General features: G+C 35.4%; 1 protein-coding gene across 1 annotated transcript in view; it reads right to left on the bottom strand.

Annotated features, from left to right (window-relative positions):
• The window catches only part of LOC123242471 (heat shock transcription factor 2 binding protein), a 139413-nt gene that overhangs the window by 7874 nt on the left and 108475 nt on the right, over positions 1-23064 (bottom strand). The window contains exon 7 of the mRNA XM_044670250.1: positions 20675-20778. Within this exon, the coding sequence (XP_044526185.1) occupies positions 20675-20778 (104 nt within the window). The remainder of the gene's footprint in view (positions 1-20674; positions 20779-23064) is intronic.

Here is a 23064-nt window from a genome sequence, read left to right as displayed (position 1 = left end):
TTAATCTAATCAGTCAACAGAACAGAGAAGGCACAGGAGGGAAAAAAGGAAAAAATATGAGTAAACAACAGAAAAAGAAAAAAGAAACCACAATCGACAGCTTTTATCCAGAAATTAAACAAAGAGCAAATGAAATAGACCAAGGAACTCCATGCAAAACCATAGAACCTTCAGCAAATTGGACAGAGGCTTTGGAAGATGTTAAAATAAAATTAACTCAAGAACTTAAAAGTCAATTAATCCAGGAACTCAAAAAACAATCAAGAGAGGCTGAAGACAACTGGAAAAAGGAAATACATGAACTAAAACAAGAAAATAGTACCTTGAAAGTCAAAATTGACCAGCTTGAAAACGAAGCAAAGAAGGTGAAAGATGACCTACAAAGAAAATCAGACCAGAAGGAGAAGGATGAACAAAAAGCTAGGGATGAAATTCAGTCTTTAAAAATTAGAATTCAGCAACTAGAAGCAAATGATTTCACAAGGCAGCAAGAATATATGAAACAAAATCAAAAGAATGAAAAATTTGAGGAAAATATGAAATACCTCATTGACAGAACCTCAGATCTGGAGAACAGATCTCAGAGAGACAATTTAAGAATCACTGGTCTACCAGAACATCATGACAAAAGAAAAAGCCTGGATATCATCCTACAGGAAATTATCCAAGAAAACTGCCCCGACATTCTTGAACAAGAAGGAAAAGTGGAAACTGAAAGAATCCACAGATCACCTACTACATTTAATCCACAATTGACAACTCCCAGGAATATTATAGCCAAATTCAAAAACTAAGAGACCAAAGAAAAAATATTACAAGCTGCTAAGAAGAAGTCATTCAGATACCAGGGAACGACAGTTAGGACAACACAGGATCTGGTTGCATCTACTTTGAAGAACCAGAAAGCATGGAATATAAAATTCCAGAAAGCAAAGGAACTAGGTCTACAACCAAGAATCCACTATCCAGAAAAACTGACTATATTCTTGCAGGGGAAAGTATGGTCATTCAACAAAATTGAAGACTTCCAAGCATTCATAAAGAAAAAACCGGACTTAAACAGAGAATTTGCTGCCCAAACACAGAACTCAAGAGAATCACCATAAGGTAATTAAGAGAGAAGAAAAAAAAAAAAAAAAACCTTTTCTTTAAGGGACCCAATAAGTTCAATTGATTTGTATGCCTATAAGAAAAGATGACATTGGTAACTCTTAAAAATTGTTATTATCAACAGGGTAGCTAGAAGAAGAATACTTAGGGGGAAGAGTGACAAATTGTATAGGATGAAATGTCAAGATATATATAGATACAAATATAGATATATATGTATATGCATATACATATATGTATAAATATATATAAAACTAGAGGAAAAAAAGAAGATAATATTAAGAGAAATGGGAAAACAGACGAAATGAAGTAAATTTATAAAGAAGAGCATGGGGCGAACAGGGGAGAAGATAAAGAGGTTGGAGAGAGGAAATACCTAATACTTAAGTGCATTGAAATTAACTTAAAGAGGGAAGAACAATCAGATCCATAGGGTCAGAGAATTGATTCATGCCCTATAGAGAAGTAGAAGGGTAAAAAATGGACTGGTGGGGAGGGAAGCAATACTAGGGAGGGAGAGGGCTGGGGGGAGCACGGTGTGACTTTAAAGAACAATAAGAGGGGAATAAGAAGGGAGGGGGGAGAAAGGGAAATACAACAAGGGATGGGATTATAGGAACAGATTAAAAATAAAACACTGGTATAGAAGGAAATAGTGAAAGAAGAAAGGACAGAACTAGGAGAGAGAATCAAAATGTTGGGGAATACACTGTTGATAATTATAACCCTGAATATGAATGCAGCCCATAAAACTGAAGCAAGTAGCAGAGAGGATTAGAAACCAAAATTCTACCATATGTTGTCTACAAGAAACACATTTGAGGCAGGTAGACATTTGTAGAGTAAGAATAAAAGGCTGGAGCAAAATCTATTGGGCTTCAACTGAGAAAAAGAAGGCAGGAGTTGCAATTGTTATAAAGAAGTAGGCAATTTTGGTAGTGAGGAGGGATACGGTAATAGGAGGAGGAATGAAGGGGATAGCTGAGTATAAAGGATGAATGGGTAGTATATAGGAAGGTAAGGGAATGGATGGGAGTATACAGGAGGGCTGCTCAAACAGGCTAGTCGCTGAGGCTAGAGACAGAAGATACTGGAGGGAAATAGACAGGATCTTTCAGGCAGGGAAAGTATCTCTATGATACAAGAGGAATTGGGTCAGTCAGAAATAATTAGATCTGGCTGGAAGGTTTTCTCTTGTTAATTTCTAAGGTCCCTTGAGGGAGGAGTCACAGGCTCCTCCCTGCCAGTGAAATCGATGTCTACAGGAAGTCACGTCTGGGTACTTCCTGCCCAAGATGGATGCCTAGGTTTCCCTCAAGAAATAAAAGGAAAGTAGTTTCTTTCCCTTCACCCTTTGCCTTAATATTCAATACAATGATTCACCAGAGGCTTTTGTAACAAACGGGATTTATTAATGTTAGAGGTAAGCTAAGGGAAAGAGGGTTCCAGGGTTTGTAGCTGCTGCGAGAGAGAAAGCTGGTGCTGGGGGAAGGGTCACAGGAGGTAGGGTCAGACTGAGAGAGATCAGCTCTCCCAGTCAGGAAGGCTTCACTGCCCTGAAATAAAGAATTTATCAGATCACTAAATAAGGGGTGGCTTGATTAGGAAACAGAAACTAAACCCATGATGTCCAACCACCAAAACCACCCTTCCTTCCAGGTCCCAAAGGGAAATTCAGGGGAAATAGCAGGGATGTAATGGAGAGATCAGGGAGAGGTCCAGAGAAATCAGACTAGGTCCAAATGCTCAAAGACAAGAGCACAGGCCAAGGCAAAGCCAAAAGCCAAAGCCAACAGGCAAAAAGCCCCTCAGTTGGAGCTTCAGGACTATTTATACTATCAGGCTCCAAATGCTTTTCTGTGAACATTCTAAACTTCTAACTGCCAGGGCTGTTACAGTGAATTTGCAAAAGCAAAAAAACTATTGTTGCAACCCTGCATTGCACTATTATGATTTCTGACAAAGCCAAAGTAAAAATAGATCTGGTTAAAAGATATAGGGAGGGCAGCTGGGTAGCTCAGTGGAGTGAGAGTCAGGCCTAGAGACAGGAGGTCCTAGGTTCAAACCCGGCCTCAGCCACTTCCCAGCTGTGTGACCCTGGGCAAGTCACTTGACCCCCATTGCCCACCCTTACCAATCTTCCGCCTATGAGACAATACACCGAAGTACAAGGGTTTAAAAAAAATTTAAAAAAAAAAAAAAAGATATAGGGAAGGTAACTACATCCTGATAAAAGGTAGTATAAACAATGAAGAAATAAATAGCAGTGCTTAATATGTATGCACCAAATGGTATATAGCAAACTAAAAACTAATTGGAAATTAAATAATATGATTCTCCAAAATAATTTAGTGAAAGAACAAATCATAGAAACAATTAATAATTTCATTGAAGACAATGACAATGATGAGACTTCTTACCAAAACCTATGGCATGCAGCCAAAGTAGTACTAAGGGGAAAATTTATATCATTGAGTGCATATATTAACAAATTAGGGAGGACAGAGGTCAATGAATTGGGCTTACAATTAAAAAACTAGAAGCTGAACAAATTAAAAATCCCCAGATGAAAACTAAATTAGAAATACTAAAAATCAAAGGAGAAATTAATAAAATAGAAAGTAAAAGAACTACTGAATTAACAAATAAGATTAGAAGCTGGTACTTTGAAAAAACAGAATAGACAAAGTACTGACAAATCTAATAAAAAAGGAAAGGAGAAAACCAAATTAATAGTATCAAAGATGAAAAGGGAGACCTCACCTCTAATGAAGAGGAAATTAAGACAATCATTAAAAACTATTTTGCCCAATTATATGGCAATAAATATAGCAATCTAGGTGACATGGATGAATATTTACAAAAATATAAATTGCCTATATTAACAGCAAAAGAAATAGAATACCTAAATAATCCAATATTAGAAAAAGAAATTAAACAAGCCATCAAAGGACTTCCTAAGAAAAAATCGCCAGGGCCTGATGGATTCACAAGTGAATTCTATCAGACATTCAAAGAACAACTAATCCCAGTACTATACAAATTATATGACATAATAAGCAAAGAATGAGTCCTACCAAATTCCTTTTATAACACTAATATGGTACTGATTCCAAAGCCAGGCAGACCAAAAAAAGAGAAAGAAAACTACAGAAAAATTTCCCTAATGGACATAGATGCAAAAATCTTATATAGAATACTAGCAAAAAGACTCCAGCAAGAGTTCATAAGGGTCATTCATTATGATCAGCTGAGATTTATACCAGTAATGCCAGGATGGCTCAACATTAGGAAAACTATCCACATAATTGGCCATATCAACAAGCTAACAAACAAAAATCTCATGATTATCTCAATAGATGCTGAAAAAGCCTTTGACAAAATACAATAACCATTCCTTATTGAAAACACTAGAAAATATAGGAATAGAAGGACCTTTCCTAAAAATAATAAACAGCATATATCTAAAACCATCAACAAGCATCATATGCAATGGGGATAACTTAGAAGCCTTCCCAATAAGATCAGGAATGAAACAAGGATGCCCCATTGTCACCTCTATTATTTAACATTGTACTAAAAACACTAGCAGTAGCAATTAAAGAAGAAAAAGAAATGGAAGGTATTAAAATAGGCAATGAGGAGACTAAGTTATCACTCTTTGCAGATGATATGATAGTCTACTTAAAAAATCCTAAAGAATCAACTAAAAAGCTAGTGGAAGTAATCAATAACTTTAGCAAAGTTGCAGGATACAAAATAAACCCACATAAATCATCAGCATTTCTATATATTTCCAACATATCTCAGCAGCAAGAATTAGAATGAGAAATACCATTTAAAATCACCATAGACTTAGGAATCTATCTACCAAAACAAACACAGGAATTATATGAACACAACTACAAAACACTTTCCAAACAATTAAAACTAGATCTAAACAATTGGAAAAACATTGATTGCTCATGGGTGGGATGAGCTAACATAATAAAAATGACCATTCTACCCAAATTAATTTACTTATTTAGTGCCATACCTATCAAACTACCAAAAAACTTTTTTACTGAATTATAAAAACCTATAACAAAGTTCATTTGGAAGAACAAAAGATCAAGAATATCAAGGGAAATAATGAAAAACAAAACAAAACGTGAAGGAAGGTGGCCTAGCAGTACCAGATCTTAAACTGTACTATAAAGCAGTGGTCATCAAAACAATATGGTATTGGCTAAGAGACAGAAGGGAGGATCAGTGGAATAGACTTGGGGTAAGTGACATCAGCAAGACAGTCTATGATAAACCCAAAAAGCCCAGCTTTTGGGACAAAAACCCACTATTTGACAAAAACTGCTAGGAAAATTGGAAAATATGGGAGAGATTAGGTTTATATCAACATCTCACACCCTACACCAAGATAAATTCAGAATGGGTGAATGACTTGAATATAAAGAAGGAAACTATAAGTAAATTAGGGGAACACAGAATAGTATACTTGTCAGATCTTTGGGAAAAGAAAGATTTTAAAACCAAGCAAGAGTTAGAAAAAATTACAAAATGTAAAATAAATAATTTTGATTACATTAAGTTAAAAAGTTTTTGTACAAACAAAACAAATGCAACCAAAATCAGAAGGGAATCAACAAATTGGGAAAAAATGTTTATAATAAAAAACTCTATCAAAGGTCTAATTACTCAAATATATAAGGAGCTAAGTCAATTGTGCAAAAAAGCAAGCCATTCCCCCATTGATAAATGGGCAAAGAACATGAATAGGCAATTTTTAGAAAAAGAAATCAAAACTATCAATAAGCACAAGAGAAAGTGTTCTAGATCTCTTATAATTAGAGAAACGCAAATGAAAACAACTCTGAGGTACCACCTCACACGTAATAGATTGGCTAACATGACAGTAAAGGAAAGTGGTGAATGGTGGTAGGTTTGTGGCAAAATTGGGACATTGATGCATTGCTGATAGAGTTGTGAATTAATCCAACCATTTTGGATGGCAATTTGGAACTATGCCCAAAGGGCTTTAAAAGACTGTCTGCCCTTTGATCCAGCCATACCACTGCTGGGTTTATACCCCAAAGAGATAAGGAAGAAGACACATACAAAAATATTTATAGCCATGCTCTTTTTGGTGGCAAAAAAACTAAAAAACAATTGTATGCCCTTTAATTGGGGAATGGCTGAACAAATTACGGTATCTGCTGGTGATGGAATACTATTGTGCTCAAAGGAATAACGAACTGGAGGAATTCCATGTGAAGTGGAATGACCTCTAGGAATTGATGCAGAGTGAAAGGAGCAGAAAAAGGAGAACATTGTACACAGAGATGGATACACTGTGGTAAAATCGAATGTAATGGACTCCTGTACTAGCAGCAATGCAATGATCTGGGACAATTCTGAGGGACTTATGAAAATGAATGCTATCCACATTTAGAGGAAGAACTATGGCAGTAGAAACACAGAAGAAAAGCAACTGCCTGAACACATGAGTTGATGCGGACATGAATTTGGATGTGGACTCTAAATGACCATCCCAGTGCAATTATCAATAATATGGAAATAGGTCTTGATCAAGGACACATGTAAAAACCAGTGGAAATGTGCATTGGCTGTGAGGGTTTGGTGGAGTGGGGAGGTGGAGGAGAAAATAAGAACATGAATCATGTAGCCATGGAAAATTTTTCTAAAAATCAAAATTAAATAAATAAATTAAATTCATTGACTGTAGAACCCCAAAGAACTGACAGGCTCTCAGTGCTCCCCACAGAACTCCTTAACTCTATAGGGAAAAGAAAAAGTGTTTATTGACACTGGTAGACAAAGTTACTCACCCATGAACTCCCTACACTGCTAAAATCACAAGACCAATAAAAAACAAAGGATACTCTCATTAAGAACAACTCGATAAACCAATCAAGAAGAAAATAATAATATCATTCTGTAGCCCAATTTGGAGAAGAAAGGTTTCTTTCTACTAGCTACCTTTCCAGCAAACAGTGGCCTGTTTGAATTGGATTTTCTTTTCTGGAGCTCCCTAGCAGAACTCCCAAAGTCTTAAATAACAGTTCTTATAACTGTGCATCTGTATAGGTTAAGAAATAGTGTCATTATATTATATCAGAAGTAGTACTTTGCAAGTCTTACATCCAAATGAATATTCATTTTTGAAGTAGTCAATTTGGGAGAGACTATGTGATTACATCAGCAATGCTATCATAGAGAGGGATTCTGGGTCATAAGTTGCATATTTTATGCATTTTAATGGAGGAAATAATACTTGCACCATTTATCTTACAAGGTTTTTGTGCCAAATGTTTTTTATAATCCTTAAAGCAATACATTCAAATGATGATGATGATGAGTTAATGTATGCCAGTTTCATTATGAGTACTATGCTAAACATCAGTAAATATTTATTGAATTGAATTGGAGTCAAGGAAAATCAAGGTTTTATTAAAAGATTTTGCTTTCTAGGGTCTCTTTTTCCCATTCTTAATTTTTCATTAGTTCCCATGACTTCAATTTTTATTTCTAAGCAAATTATTTCCATATTTATATATCTGGTCCTAAGCATTAATCCAGAGCTACTTTCATTTCCGTTGGACATCTCAAACTCAACATGTCCAAATCTCCCAAAAATTCTGCCCTGTTCTGAACCTCTCTATTACTACAGAAGATACCACTATCCTTCCAGGATCAGTGTTGTCCTAGACTCTTTATGATAGTATATCCTTATATAGTATATCTTATAGACTCCATATATCCAATTGGTTGCCATATCTTTTTGTTTCTACCTCTACATCTCTCATATATGACTCTTCTACATTCATACAACCATAACTCTAGTTCAGGCCCTCTTCTCTCATCTGGGCTACCTTTAAAATGGTCTCCCTGATCAAGTCTCTCCCAAGTCAAAATCATCCTCCACTCAGCTGCCAAGATGATTTTTCTAAAGTGTAGATATGATGATTTCCATCCTTAGCTAACTGAGCTACAGAAGCTCTCTATTGCTTTTAGATTCAAATATAAACTCTGAAGACATTTAAAGTTCTTCATTCATGCTTGGCTGCTTCTTTCCATAGCATTCTTTTCTTGTTCCGTCATTTAAGTCATGGCCAAATCTTCAAGACCCCATTTGGAGTTTTCTTGGCAAAGATGCTACCATTTCCTTTTCCATTTTACTGATGGAAGGAAAGCAACTTTCCCAGAGTCATACAGCTTGAATGTGTCTGAGGCTGGATTTGCACTCAAGAAGATGAGTCTTCCTGACTCCAAAACTAGCATTCTATCCACTGCTCCACCAAGCTGTCCAGTAATAGTCTACTTAAAATTTTTTCAACCTATACACTCTATGATATAGAGATTCTGGGATCCTTGTGATCTCTAAAACAGACACTTTCCTCAACTCTGGGCCTTTGCCCAGGATATTTCCCATGCATGGAATGATTTTTCTTCTTAACCCTAACCTCTTAGTTTTCCTGGCTTCCTTCAGATCAAATCCAACCTTCTTCAGATATTTCCTGATCCCCTTACTGCTGATGTAGTCCCTTCCTATATTCTCTTCCATCTATTCTATATCTTGTATTAGTTATTACATGTTATTATCCCCCTTAGATTGTAAGTAACAGCAGGGATTGTCTTTGCCTTTCTTTGTATTTCCAGCATTTAGCATAGTGCCTGGAACATAATAATATGTTTAATAAATGCCTGTTGACTGACTGACCTCATAAATCAACTGAAATTGCTCTCTTCAATGGTATCAGTGATCTCTTAATTGCCAATTTAATGGCCCTTTCTTATCTTTCTTTCTCAACTCCTCTGAACTATTTGACATTTAATAAATATTTACTGACTGACTACTCTCTCCCACTGAACACTATATTCTCTTTAAATTTTTGTAGCACTATTCCCTCTTGGTTCTTCTTTTACCTGCTTGACCACATTTTCTCAGTTTTGTTTGCTAATTCATCATACATATATACCCTAACTATGGGTACACTGAAGTGTTCTTGTCCTGAGCCCTCTTTTATGCTCTCTATATATTCCCCTACTGGACAACCTCATCAATTCTCATGGATTTAATTATCATCTTTGTGCAGAAGCCTACCAAGCCTATAACCCTAGTCTCTTTCCTGAACCCCATATCTAGGAATCTCCAGCTGTCTTTTGAATATTTCAAGAGGAATGTTATCTAGGTATCTTAAGTTCGATTTATCCAGAACAGAGCATATATTCCTCTCAACCCAAGCTCATCTTCCAGTCATCTAGATTTACAACTTCATTGTTATCTTCTACTCTTCATTCTCTTATCCCAAATAACTAATCAGCTACCAAGCCATACTATTTCTACACTCACACTTGTTCCCTTCTCTCTAACTCACATAATCACCACCATGGTTCAGGCCCTCAATACCTCTCACCTGGACAAATGCTATAGCCCTCTAAATTGTTTCTCTGCCTCAGATCCCTCTTCTAATATATTTTCCACACAACTACTAAAATGATTTTCCTAGAGGACTGTCATTTATCAATTTAACAAACTCCAATCGCTCCCTTTTTGTGGCTAAGGTCAAATATAAACTTCTTTGTTTAGATTTTAAAGCATCTGGACCTTTCCAGTCTTATTATATATTACTCCCCTTCCTGAACTCTATGGATCCAGCAAAACAGGATTGCTGTTTTCACACACGAAACTTTTTTTTTTTCCCCTATCTTTGCACTAGCAGTTTCCTGTGACTGGAATGCATTACCTCCTCACTTCTGCCTGTTAGATCTTTTTGTTTCTTTTAAAATTCAACTCAAGCACTATCTTCTAGATGACATCTTTATTGATTCTCTCCAGATATTTTGCAGATTCTTATATATGTGCATGTTGTCTCCCCAAAAATAAGATCCTGGAAGGTACATTCTGTTTCATTTCGGGTTTTTGTATTCCTTGTGTCTGGCACAATACCTGGCATGTAGTAGGCACTTAATCAATATTACTATCCTGTGAAAGCATGTTATCCCTGGTAGCTGGAAAACAGAAGGTAATGACATCGATTTTTTAAAGTATATAACAATAAAAAATATTAAAAAGTAAATAGTTTTTATGATATTATTAAGAAAACAAGCTTTTATATTTTTCATGCAATTTCCCCTCATCATAAATTTCCCCATCTTGTAATTTTAGGAAAAATTAATTCCCATTCTACAAAAACAATGCCCCTTCTATTAAAATCCTAGTCCTATGTTTTAATGTGGTTTGAAGACGGCCCTGAGTTCTTCAGAGTTATCTCACTAGTGTGCAAGTTCTGTTGGTTCTTACCACACTACAAAAACATGCCTACCAGACAGAAGAATACAGAGAACAGAACAACAAAAAAGCTCTGGGGATGGAAAAAGAACATTTATCTTTGTATTCTCTCAGAATCAGGGTTTTCAGCTATAAATCTGTTTGCACTGAGGAATGGTTTAACATAACTATCTGAACTGTATTAATGTAAAAATAGGGTATTTATAGGCTTCAAGTATTTATAATTGCATCAGTGTGGGTACTCTTTCCCCTAATATGGAAGGAAAATACCTGGATAACTGGGTAGAATGTCTTTGAGAGTTACTACTGATAAAAAATTTCTTCCCCATCCTGTCAGTCTTGTGATGACAACCTATGACATGTGTGTTAGCACTGACACATGTAGCCATTTTCAATGACACACAGCTTCATGCAGCCACACAGAGAAGGATAGGGCCACATGCCAAGGATGAAACATTTGCTGTAGTGTAGTATAGACACTCTATGCACTATAGATAGCAATTCTACCTATATTAATTTACCTATTTTGGTTTATTAAATATAGTTATATATTACAATTATACATTTTTGTTATTTAAATTATAAATATCATGAAATTATGGTTTTTTTCTTGAAGTGACACACCACCCAACTTATGCTCGTTTTTTTGGCAAATTTTGACAGACCAAGCTCAAAAGGTTGTCCATCACTGCTCTAATACTTACCTACTCTCCGGATTACTTGGCACATACTTAAATTATTTGTACTGTGCATTTAATGCTATGAAGTACAAATAGCTTAAAACATACTGAATTTATGTCATTAAAACCTTTATCTATTCATAAGTCCACTTCTTTTCCAAGTTTTGCCCAAATAAAGAAAAAGCATTTTTATTAATGATAATTGTTTTTATTTGTCATTAGTGTCCATGAGGTTTTCTCTGTAAAGATACATTCCCCTCTCCAGTGGATTAAGGCAAATCAAGAATAAGTGACTTGCCCAGGATCACATATACAATAAGTTTCTGAGGCTGGATTTTAACTCAGGTCTGTCTGACTCCAGACACAGTGCTCTATCCACTGGGCCACCTACCTGTCTCAATACTAATAATTCTCTTGATAAACATAAAATATTACCATTAAAAATAGACTGTAATTGATTTGAGTCATAATGTTGCTAAATAAAAAATCATATACCTGTCACTGAAATATAGTTGATTAATATCATGTGTCCAATAAGATGGCAGACCAGATATTTTCTTTGATCCTAACAAATTCTCAAAACTTTCCAAAATAAGAATTATGCGTAAGTAGAAAAGCAAATGTAGCTCTCTTCACAGGCTAAGACACTATGATTCCTAATGAGGTAATAACATGATGAATTAACTGTAGAGAGCACTAATTCTCTAATTCCTAAGTGCTCAGTTGCACTCCTTCCCCCAACAGTACCCACACTCTGGGAGGGATATATAATGGGACCCATGGTCTTGTGCCCTGAAATACATTCAACAGTTCTCCTACCACTAAAAAGTAAATAACAGAGGTAGGTGGGACCGAGTGCTAGTTTGGGTGTGGGACTGCACCAAGGCTGAAGGAAAGGTGTCTGGAATCCACCTATGAGATAATTCTGTCCCCTCAAAAGTCATTTTTGGCATACTAAGGCTGATGAATAATGAATTTCCCTGCATTAGAAGAGGCAGAGTCAGCTTTACAGTCCAATCCTCCAGGAAACTGCTATCAAAAAAGAAAGTATAAGAAAATGAGGAGAATATAAGGGGGGGAAAAAGACTAAAATCACTAAAAACCTCAGGAGAAAATTTCAACTAAAAAAGAGAGAGAGAGAGAGAACATGAACCCATGCAGATAAATGAATAGGAAAGTCATTAATAAATGAGTCCAAACATTTCTGAATAAATGTTACAAGTCAAAGAAAAATTAATCCACACTCAGTGACTCAGAGGACCCTGTGAATTCCCAAAAGAGCATGGAACTTATAATAGGGTATTCCTGAATGGTTCAAGAGAAAAATAATATTTATGAGGGCAGAATTTAAGGCTTATGGAGAAGAAATAATTGGTAGAATAGAACAACTTGAATGCATAATGTAGCTCAAAAAAAAAAAGACAGAACAACTGACTAGGAATACAAATAGACAGAAATAAAGAAAAAAATAAAGAAAATCTGGAAGAAGAAAAGCAAATGGCAATCCCATTAAAAGAAAACAAATTCTCCATACAAGCAAAACATATTGATCTCAAATGCAGGCTACAAATAGAGCTAAGATCATAGATCTTCAAAAAGAATATGCGATGCCCAAAATGCAAGAAGTAATAAAAAAAAAAGAGCCCAGAACTTATAAATACAGAAAATAATGTGCCAATTGAAAGAATCCACAGTTCACCTCTATAAAACAAAATCAAATGCTGGAACCCCCAGGACACACAGTAGTTAAATCGAAGAATTCTAATGGCAAGCAATAAATTCTACAAGGCAGCAGGAAAAAAAAATTTCAAATATAAAGTAAAGAAAATTAGAATAAATTTCTGGAAACTCTTCTGCATGCAACAGAAAATTCAGCAGGAAAATTGAATAATGTATTATTTTATAGTAACTGTTATGCTGATAATGGGATGGCCCAAGGTCCTCTGATGGTATGAGGAGCTGAAGCTGAGTGAGAGTGGGAATCCCTAGGTGAACACCAAGATGTGGTGGTGAACACCAATACCCCACAGGAATATTTGTGACTTCAATATAAGTGTCCCAGGAATAAGTGATCAAATAAGAGACTGTGAATTAGATCACACAGCTTCTTTGACTGCTTATCCTGGCTCCAAAACTGATGGATAACGCTAGTGACTGCAGTTTAACTTTAGTTTGAGGGATCCCTCTTCCCTCAGATACTCAAGGATATGTTTGATGATCCTTAGGGTAATGATGACATCCACCTAAGTAAGTTTCAGGATTTAATAACAAACTTAGGGAAAGGGAAATAGAGACTGAAGGAAAGAGGTGTAAGGGAAAGTTTGACTAAAACTACTGATGATCAAGTGTTATGAATTGAAGGTAATCAGGTTGAGATTATCAGCTGGAGAGATTTGTCCCCTCGGTTGTAACCTAGCCAGGCCAGGCTGCTGGACCTGAACCAGATTGTTTGATGGTATTGATGTTGCTTCTTCCTCGATGATCGATTGAATAGGATGTATAGGACAGCTTCACACAGAAGTCAAGGGTGTGGTAGTGATTAGAACTGGATGCAGGTATCATGGATTGATTTGGCCTACCCCAATTCCCAACCAACCTCCCACCAAAAGTTCCTTCTACAAATTGAGAGAGCTTCTTGTTCAAAATCCTGCTTTTTATAGTCTGCCAGTAGCTGCCTCTCCCTTGCTGGCTCATGGCAAGCTTGGTTGGTTCCAAGTTCAAAACTGCTAAGTGTCACTCATCCTGCTCTCCATTTTGCATAGCAGAAATGGTATTACAATTACAAAGAGAAAAAGGAGATGACATTTAAGTGGATAAAATCTGCATGGATTTTATGCTCACAAAACCACTTAAAGAGTATCATGCCTCCACTGACAACATTCTGCCTTGAAAAGTGGAATAAGAATTCCCAGGATTCAATGAAATGTAGAAAGGTGGAAATGAAAGAGAAAATTTCATGGAAAATGGGGAGAAATAAGCATGAAGAGAGGAGGGAATAGTAGTGAACATCAATATCAAAGAAAGAAAATTTTCTATTAGGCAACAGTGGGTACAAGAAGCTGTCGATCTAGATATATAGTTATTAAGATAAAATCTTCATTTTCTTTACTCCTGGCTTGGGGAAATCATCACATAGTGAAGTCAAGAACTACCAAGAATTTTGAAATGCCAAAATCATAGTCCTCTTTTGATCATAGTGATTACACAATTGGGCATGGGGGAGATAAAGTAGAGGGTGGTATAACTAACAGGAGAGTATATACAATCTTAAAGGTCAACGGTATTGATTTCTAAAAATAAGTATCTCTTGTTATCAATTAATAAGTTTTCCTCAACTGTTTATCAGAAAAATGTTGAAATAATATAGCATCTCTAAGTTGTTAACTGAATGTTTTCAGAATATACCTATAATTTGCTCTCCTCAGCACAAAAGGGCCAGATATTCTTTTTTTAACTAATTTGTGAATTTAAAGAATTATTTATGCCTTTTATTATAATATATTCATTTATTTTTGAATTTTATTAATCTGTTACCCCTGTTATTCCCTCCACTGAGCAAATTTTTCTTAAAACTTCAAAAAATAAAGCCCTCAATACATGTATGTAACATAGTGGAGCTTTTTTCCAAAGGCAGTCACAAACATGCATACTCCTTCCATACGTGGGATGCATAATCTTTCCCTTCCCTTCTATTTCACCCCAGTCTCTGGAGAGAGGGAGTTAGGTCCATACCTTAACTCGGTTCCCAAAAGCACAGTCCCAGTTTCAAGACCAAATAACATGTCCTTTTGAGGAAAAGGCATATTCCTCTCTATTCTTATTCAGTTCTTTCCAGATAGCTATCATATCTAGTTTATCTGATATTATATTCATCTCCTTGTCTTTCTTATTTATTTTTTGTTAGATTTATTTATGAGGGAAAGGTTGAAGCAGCCCATTATTATAGGTTTGCTATCTATTTCCACCTGTAATTCATTTGCCTTTTTCTTTAAAAATTTGAATGCTATAGTATTTAGTACATATGTATTCAGTACTGATATTACTTCATTACCTATGGTACCTTTTAACATAATGTAATTTCCTGGTTTATCTTTTAAATTAAATCCATTTTCAGTTGGTAATGGGCAGATTTTTTCCATTTCTACTTTATCCTCTAATTCTAAAACTTTAGGGCAATTTTCCTTAATAATTTCTCAAAAGTATAATGTCTACATTTTTTGATAATAAGTTTAAGGTAGTTTAATAATACTTATATTATCTCTTCTCCAATATGTTTTCCAACTCAGTTGTTTTGCTCATAAAATATTTCACATTCTCTTCTGTTTTTTCATTCTTTTAATTTTGATTTTTTATTTCTTCATGAAATCAATTAGTTTCCCCTCACCCATTTCTAATTTTTAAGGAGTTCTTTTCTTCCATAAATTTTCTATCTTTTTTCCACTTGCTTGGCTTTCTTTTCAGAATTTTCTTGTGGTTTTTTTGCATCACTCTTTTTTTCCTAACTTTTCCTGGACCTCTCTTGTTTGATTTTTAAAATCCTTTTAAAACTCTTCTAAGAACTCTTTTTGGACTTGTGACAATGCTGCATTTTTCTGCTGTTTTGACTTCACTGTCTTCTAAGTTTGAATCCTGATCTCTATCACCATAGTAGCTATTTATGATTAAATTCTTTTTTTTTATTATTTACTGTTGTTGTCTTTTTTTTAAGTGACCACAACCAACAGGAAATCTACCCTTCTCCAAAAACCTGTGCTCTCTTTTCCTAGCCTGCAGTCACAGCTTGGGACCAAGTCTGGACAATGCATCTGGGCTTCATGTCCAAAGTCAGCAGAGGGTTCCTTCAATCTTTCCCTGATCAACCACCTAATCCCTGCATCATTTCTAGGATAAAATATTAGTGTCTGCCCAGTGAGATCTTCACTTTTCTTAGGCTAGACTACCACTCAGGTGGGGGTGAGGGTGCTGACCTTTCCTAATATCCTCCTAAACTGTCTTGACATGAACAATTGCTTTACCTTGACTTTTAGTTACTTCTGTCACTCTAAAATGCATAATGAGGTATTATTTTATGTTTTTGTGGGGGAGAATTTGGAAGAGCCAGGTGATTTCTTGCCTCATTCTGGCATCTTCTCACAATTTTAGACTCTCTATATTTTAAGTTCATCACTTTTTTGCAGGATATGAATGGTATGTTTTATTTTCACTTTTTTAGACTCATCTTAATCAGAATTTGAAAGTTATTATAGTTGCTTTTCTGTTATCACTATAAATTGTCCAAGTTCTGCTCATATGCTCAGTATCAATTCATAGAAATCTTCCCAGTTTCCTTTGAAACAATCCCTTTCATCATGTATTATGGCAAAATATTCCATTAAACATATATTCTGCCAATTAGCCATTCCCCAGTAAGATAAAACCCCCTCTAATTGTAATTTTTGAATTCTATGAAAAAAGCTGCTATAAAATATTGTGTACATATACATCCATTTACCCTTTCTTTGAATTATAAAGGGTATGTAGAATTGAGTAAATCTAGGCCATAGTTCCAAATTAGATTTCATAATGACTGGACTAATAATTCACCCTGACAACATTTACCAACTTCCTCTTTTGCCACTATTGGTAGTCTTATAAGTATGAGGCAAAATGTCCAAAGTTGCTTGAATTTACATTCCCTAGCAAATAATTGCAATTACTAGTAAGAGTATTTCTTCCCATAGAGTCATTGTTAGCTTGGATTTCTTCCCTTAAAAACTGCTTCTTTATATCCTTTAATCATTTATCTATTGGGGAATGGCTCTTAAGTCTTATACATATGGATCAGTTATCAGAGAAAATTGTGGAAAATATTTTTCTAAGTTACCCATTTCACTCCTAATTTAAATTACAGTAGCTAAGTTTATGCAAAAATTTTTTTTAATTTTTTTATAATCCAAATTATCCATTTTATCTTGTTTAGTCATGAACTCTTAACCTATCCATAGATCAAAAAAGTAATTTCTTCCTTGTTCTTCTAATTTGTTATTTTGTGTTTTTAATATCTATGTCATGTATCCATTTTCCTATAATATATGATATGAAGTATTGGTCCAGAACCTAATTCATACTACCTAGTTTTCCCAATAGTTTTTGTCAATGATATCTTCCTCTCCAATAACTGTGATCTATGGATTTACTCTATATTACACTATGGTAGTTGTTTACTTCTATATTTTGGACACCTAATCTGTTCTGCTGAATGACCTCTTTATTTTTAGCCACTAACACATTTTGATGATTACTGCTTTGTAGTATACTTTGAGATCTGGTACTCCTAAGACCCCTGAGTCCCACTTCTTTTTTCATTATTACCCTTGAAAAGAACTTTTGTTCTTCTGAATTAATTCTAGTATTTTTTCCTAGCTCTAAGAAATATCCTTTAAGAAGTTTGATTGAATTTGTAAATCAATTTAAGGAATATTATCATTTTTATTATATTCACTTGCCCTACCCATGAGCAATTTCTCCAGTTATTTAAGTTTATCTTTATTTCTGCAAAGAATGTTTATTCTGGGATCTACAAAGTTCCCAAGTAAATCCTGGAATATTCACACCCCTATATTTTATAAGTTCTGTATTTCTGTAGTTATTTTTGATGAAATTCCTCTTCTTAGCTCTTCCTGCTGGATTTTCTTGGGAATATATGGGGATGCTAATGTTATATAAGAATTTATAATACATATTCTACTACAATTTTTCTGAAGCTTTAATTATTTCAATTAATGTTTAGTAGACTCTAAGTTTCTCATATCATTTCATATTAAACTAATTCAAATGAAAGATCAAGGTTACCCTAAGAGACATACAGGAGACAGAATTGTGCAAGGTAAGACCAAAAACCACCACCATCTTCTCTGACTGATAAACATAGCCCAGGACACCAAAAGCCTTGAGAATAATAATGACTTCCAAACCACAAAACCTACTTCTGGTCTAGGTCCCATAGGCATCACTTTGAGGGGAGAAATCATTGTGGAGAGAGGTCCTAACTACAACAGCAGCAGCAGCAATAACCACTGACCAACTGCCACCAACAGGCTGTCAACTGGGTTTTCTGTGGGGTTCGGGTTTGTCTCTGCCCCTTAAGAACTCAAGTTTTGAACTGAATTATAGATCTTGAAGTGTTTGTTGACCCCAGTTTGGGTGGGACTAGTAGACATAGTCAAATGTTGAGTACCCTCATTTGTCTTTGTAGCTTCTCCCATCATGTTAGAGTCCTCTCTCAGGAAGCCCAGCTTTTGGTTTGACCCTTTCCATTTGTATTCATTGTAGTTGACCATTCCCTGATACCCCAGCTGCTGGCTACAGCCTCTTTGCAGCTTGTCTATGCATGCTTGCTGTACCAAATTCTCCAGAGGGTATAAAAGAACTCCAAGTTCTGTCACACTGCTTGGGAGAATCACCTAGCGCAGTACATTCGCCCAGAGATACTGTACCCAGAACCCCAGGGTTCCAACTCTATGTAGAATCTTGGCACTTGGCTCTGTGTAGTGATCAATTATTGGACCTATCTCTTTCCTAATTAAAGATTTAGCTTTTGCTGACTACTTTAGTAGTTTTGTGTTATTTCCAAGTTAACAAGACACAGGATCTCTGAGAGTGGCAATACCACTCAGAACATCATTCTTGCTTCTAGCCCAGCCTATCACCTGGGGATGTGACTCCTGTGGAGAAGGATCCAGCTATCTCCACCAAATGCCAACCAATTTATACACACAGGGCATGTCTGCCAACCTAGTTGATGTAGCAAGGCACTTCGGTTCAAACCCTGATGAAGTTTTAATTATTTCAATTAATTTTGAATTTATTCTATAAGGTTTTCATATCATAAAGTGCTTAGCATAGTACCTGACACACAGTAAACATTACATAAATATTAATTATTATTATTTCATATCAAATCAGCCTAGCTTCAGAAGCAAGGTACCCTGAGGAAGAGACAGAAGGCAGCATATGCCAGGCAAATCAAACAACCATCACCATCTTGACTACTATAAGTCTTATATTTGGTTTGAAAATTTGACTTCATCTTATACAAAAGGAGAAAGATATGGTTAGACAGCAGTATGCCAGAAAAAATGTGATTTGCTTTGTTTTGTTTTTGTGGTGACAGGGAGAAGAGGAGATTGGATCCAGTCAACTAACCATCTATTGAAGAGAAGATGAAGGCATTTGAAAAAGCCTGTAAACTTAAGATGCTGTCCTTTTTTCTCATTCTCCTTTAATTTATTTGGTGACTAGCTCAAGGCATATGGTGAGAGATCACAGCAACCTTGGGAGGTCAAGAAAGCAAACCACAAGACTCTGTGAATTGGAATTCAGGAGTTATAATCCCAGACCAGGTTTCACAGCCAATATAACATTAATGCCTCAAGAAGCAAGGAGCAACTTTTAGGAATGACCTTCAGGCTTGTACCCCAGCAATAGCTGACATGGACATGTACATGAACCAGATAGGATCAAAACTATAATAAAAGAACTAAGTATCGAGCTTTCTTCCCCCTGCCAGAGGGGCTTTATAGAGAAGAACATCATAAGTTGTGGGTTGGGGATGGGGGAATATTTCTATATTTTTCCATGTCATATTTTTGAAATAAATATTACTTTTTAAAAGCTAATTAATATTGTATTTGAATGGAATTGGGATACTATTCATAGGCTCCTAACAAATGTTAGTCAATGGCATTAGGGAAAAGCCCCACAACCCCCAACTCTTAAGAGCACCCAGGAACTTTGAGGCCAGCTTGGCCATTAGAGGCTGGGGTCAGAGTGCCTACCAGTGCAATTCAGCAAATATTCTAAAGCTTGAAGGAAAAGTCATTAAAGTATAAAAATATTCACTAATAAATCACTTATAAAATTAGTCCACAATCAAATATCCTTGTCTGCAACTATCTATAGATGCTTGTAATAGCATCTATCCCTACTCATCCTCATTGGAGTAATTGACATCTTTGTCAATGACTCATTGATTTTAGATAAGTACTTCAAAAAAGAATAATATAATTATCAATAGATTAAGAGAGGCCCTTGGGAAAACTGATTAAGCCTTCATACATTTTAGTAAAAATGACTCTATTATTGCGTCATACAAGTAAAATAGTAAGTGAAGGATGTTATATTGTGCTATATACCATATACAATTTTGTCAGAAAAATTATATTGCTCAAAACCATTGAATGCTTGTTTCACTCTTTGTTCATTCTGAGAATCAGAGTGGTTGCAATTAGAACATATTTTTATTCAAGAATAAGATGAAATGAACTTATTTTCAGAATTTTTATTTTCAATATTCAAGATAGAAGTCTCAGTTAAACCCATTTACTATGAAATGTTAATCTCCATTTTAAGCAGATTTAAGCTTGGTTAACAAGATGACAACTATTTATAGAATACCTTTGAGTGATACTTATCTCAGGAAATTTCTTGAAAATCCTAAAGAACTAAAACATTCTGGTGTGTTAAATATTTTTAATAGTAAAATCTATTTAGCTACTACATAAGAAGTCTACATATATAGCTTATGCAAAGTCCTTACCGTTCAAGAGCCATGACAGTAGAGGGATGAAACCTGGACTTTCACTTATATACTTCAGACCTTTCAAATTGATACTCACATTGTACAGTGTCATCAGCATTAACCTTAAATGTGAAAGAAAATGGAGTTGAAAACATGGTACAATTTCTTCACCAGAGGCATATTTCATCAGATTCAATAGGGTATCAATAATTTTTTGTTATTCAGTCATTTTTAGTCATGTCTGATTCTTTGTGACTCCATTTGGGGTTTTCTTGGCAAAGATACTAAAGTGGTTTGCCATTTCCTTCTCCAGCTCACTTTACAGATGAGAAACTAAAGCAAACAGGGTTAAATGACTTGCCCCAGGGTTACACAGCTAGTAAGTGTCTGAGGACAAATTGAGCTCACAAAGATGAGTCTTCTGGACTCCAGGCCCTGCACTCTATCCACTGTGCCATCTACCTAACCAGGATTTCAACACACTTGGAAATTTGTATAAAATAAAATATTATTGAGAATATAAAGCTATTTCTGTTATATGTAGCAATTTTATGCAATACATTTTCATGATCAAAAATACTTAGTAAAATTAGGGTACTAATAGTATAAAATCTAGGTTCTACTAAAATAAGATACTGATAGTGACTCATTCTATCTTTAATCAAAAACAAAAATGATTATAGAGTTAGTAGTCTTAAATTAAACAACAGTAGAAACTGATATGTGTTGTTCCTCTCCATTTCCAACAGTATTTTATGGGATATTTTAAAACAAATGCTGTTAGCATATTTTCAGAAATTCTACTTTTGACAGATTATGAGAATCAGCTTTAGTTCCTATATTCTATTTACTTATATATGAAGGAAAGCAAAATTAAAATATTAGTTTCCTACAAAAACTATAGGCTTATGGGTTCATATAATTGGATATGTTAAAAGTTGCACTGAGCATATATAAAAGACACACAGACCCATCTTACTTGTTCAATTGCTAAATAGACACTATTATTTCACAAAGTCCTGCTTCCACACTCACTATTGAATAGAGAAGATGGATTCTCAAAGTCAATTCCAGCAGAGCACAAACTCCAGGAGGTTCACCCAAGGTAGACCACTTTGAATACAGACTTAGTAACAAAATGTTTGATGTCTAAGAATCAGCCTAGCTAAGTATGGTAAGGCTCATCACTAGAAAGTGTGATAAATTTATTTGACCATGGTTACACATAGCAATGAACAAAAATTTTAAATGGCTTTCAGTACTATCTAGTGGACATTCTGTTTGAATTAAGAGATCTCAGACCAAACATTAATTTATAAATATGGATACAACTATTCACACTTTTAATATTACTCATCCAATAACTTAGGAATTGATTCACTCCTGGAGGAATGAATTAAACCATATCCATATGAGTGTTCACATAAGTCCCTGCTTTTACTTATCATATCTTACATAGTCTTACAAAAACCCTCTCCTGCATGCTTGTTCCCCCTCCCTTTTTCCAGTGCCACAGAGGCCCCAGCTCTAGGCTTGGCCAAGGAAGTGATAGTCAGCTCAGCTATAGACCTTTCGAGCAAAAGCCTACTGAGGACTGCAATCTTAGAGCATGAATACTGCAAAGCTCTGAACTGCTGGTACTGGGCCAGAGAACTGAGGAACAGAGGGAGTAGGACAATTCATCAGGGCAATATCCAAAGGAGAGAGCACAACATCCAATTGCAGCCACTTCTGTCCCTCCAAAAGTCATTAGAGGCAGAGATCTAGACTGATGAACTGAAAATTGCCCACCATGGGAAAAGTATGAGACATTTTGAGATTCAGTCCCAAGGGAAACTGCCATCACAAGGGAGGGAATCAGAAAATGAACCACTGGAGGAAATAAGAGGGGGAAAGACTGAAATTACCAAAGATCTCAGGAAGAAGAAAATTCCAAGATTTTGGAAAGCAAAACATCAAAGGGGAAAACATTAACAACAGAAGGAAATATAGCTTCCAAATCTAGTAAGCAAGTTCAAGCATTTATAAATAAATGCTACAGAACAAAGGAAATTGATCTAACACTTGATGAGACAGAGAACCATGGAAAACCTGGAACCAAAACAAGCTGTTCTTAAGTGGTTCAAAAAAGAAATAAGAATTATGACAGCTTTTATGGCTAGTACAGCAAAAATAAGAAGCAAAATAGGAAAACTGGAAGGCTCACCAAAGAAACAAAAGAACAATAGATTGGACATACAAATACATAAAACTGAAGGAAAATCTGGAAAAGAAGCAAAAAACCCCAAAATATTAAAAAATATATATGGTCTCTACCACACCAATGCAACTACCAACAATTTGGAAATTGGTCTTGATCAAGGACACATGACAAAACTAGTGGAAATGCGCATTGGCCATGGGTGGGG

This window comes from Gracilinanus agilis, chromosome 3, assembly GCF_016433145.1.
Source record: "Gracilinanus agilis isolate LMUSP501 chromosome 3, AgileGrace, whole genome shotgun sequence".
NCBI classification, from domain to species: Eukaryota; Metazoa; Chordata; class Mammalia; order Didelphimorphia; family Didelphidae; genus Gracilinanus; species Gracilinanus agilis.
The sequence above is the reverse complement of the archived record's forward strand: the minus strand, read 5'-3'. Positions and strand labels throughout refer to the sequence as shown.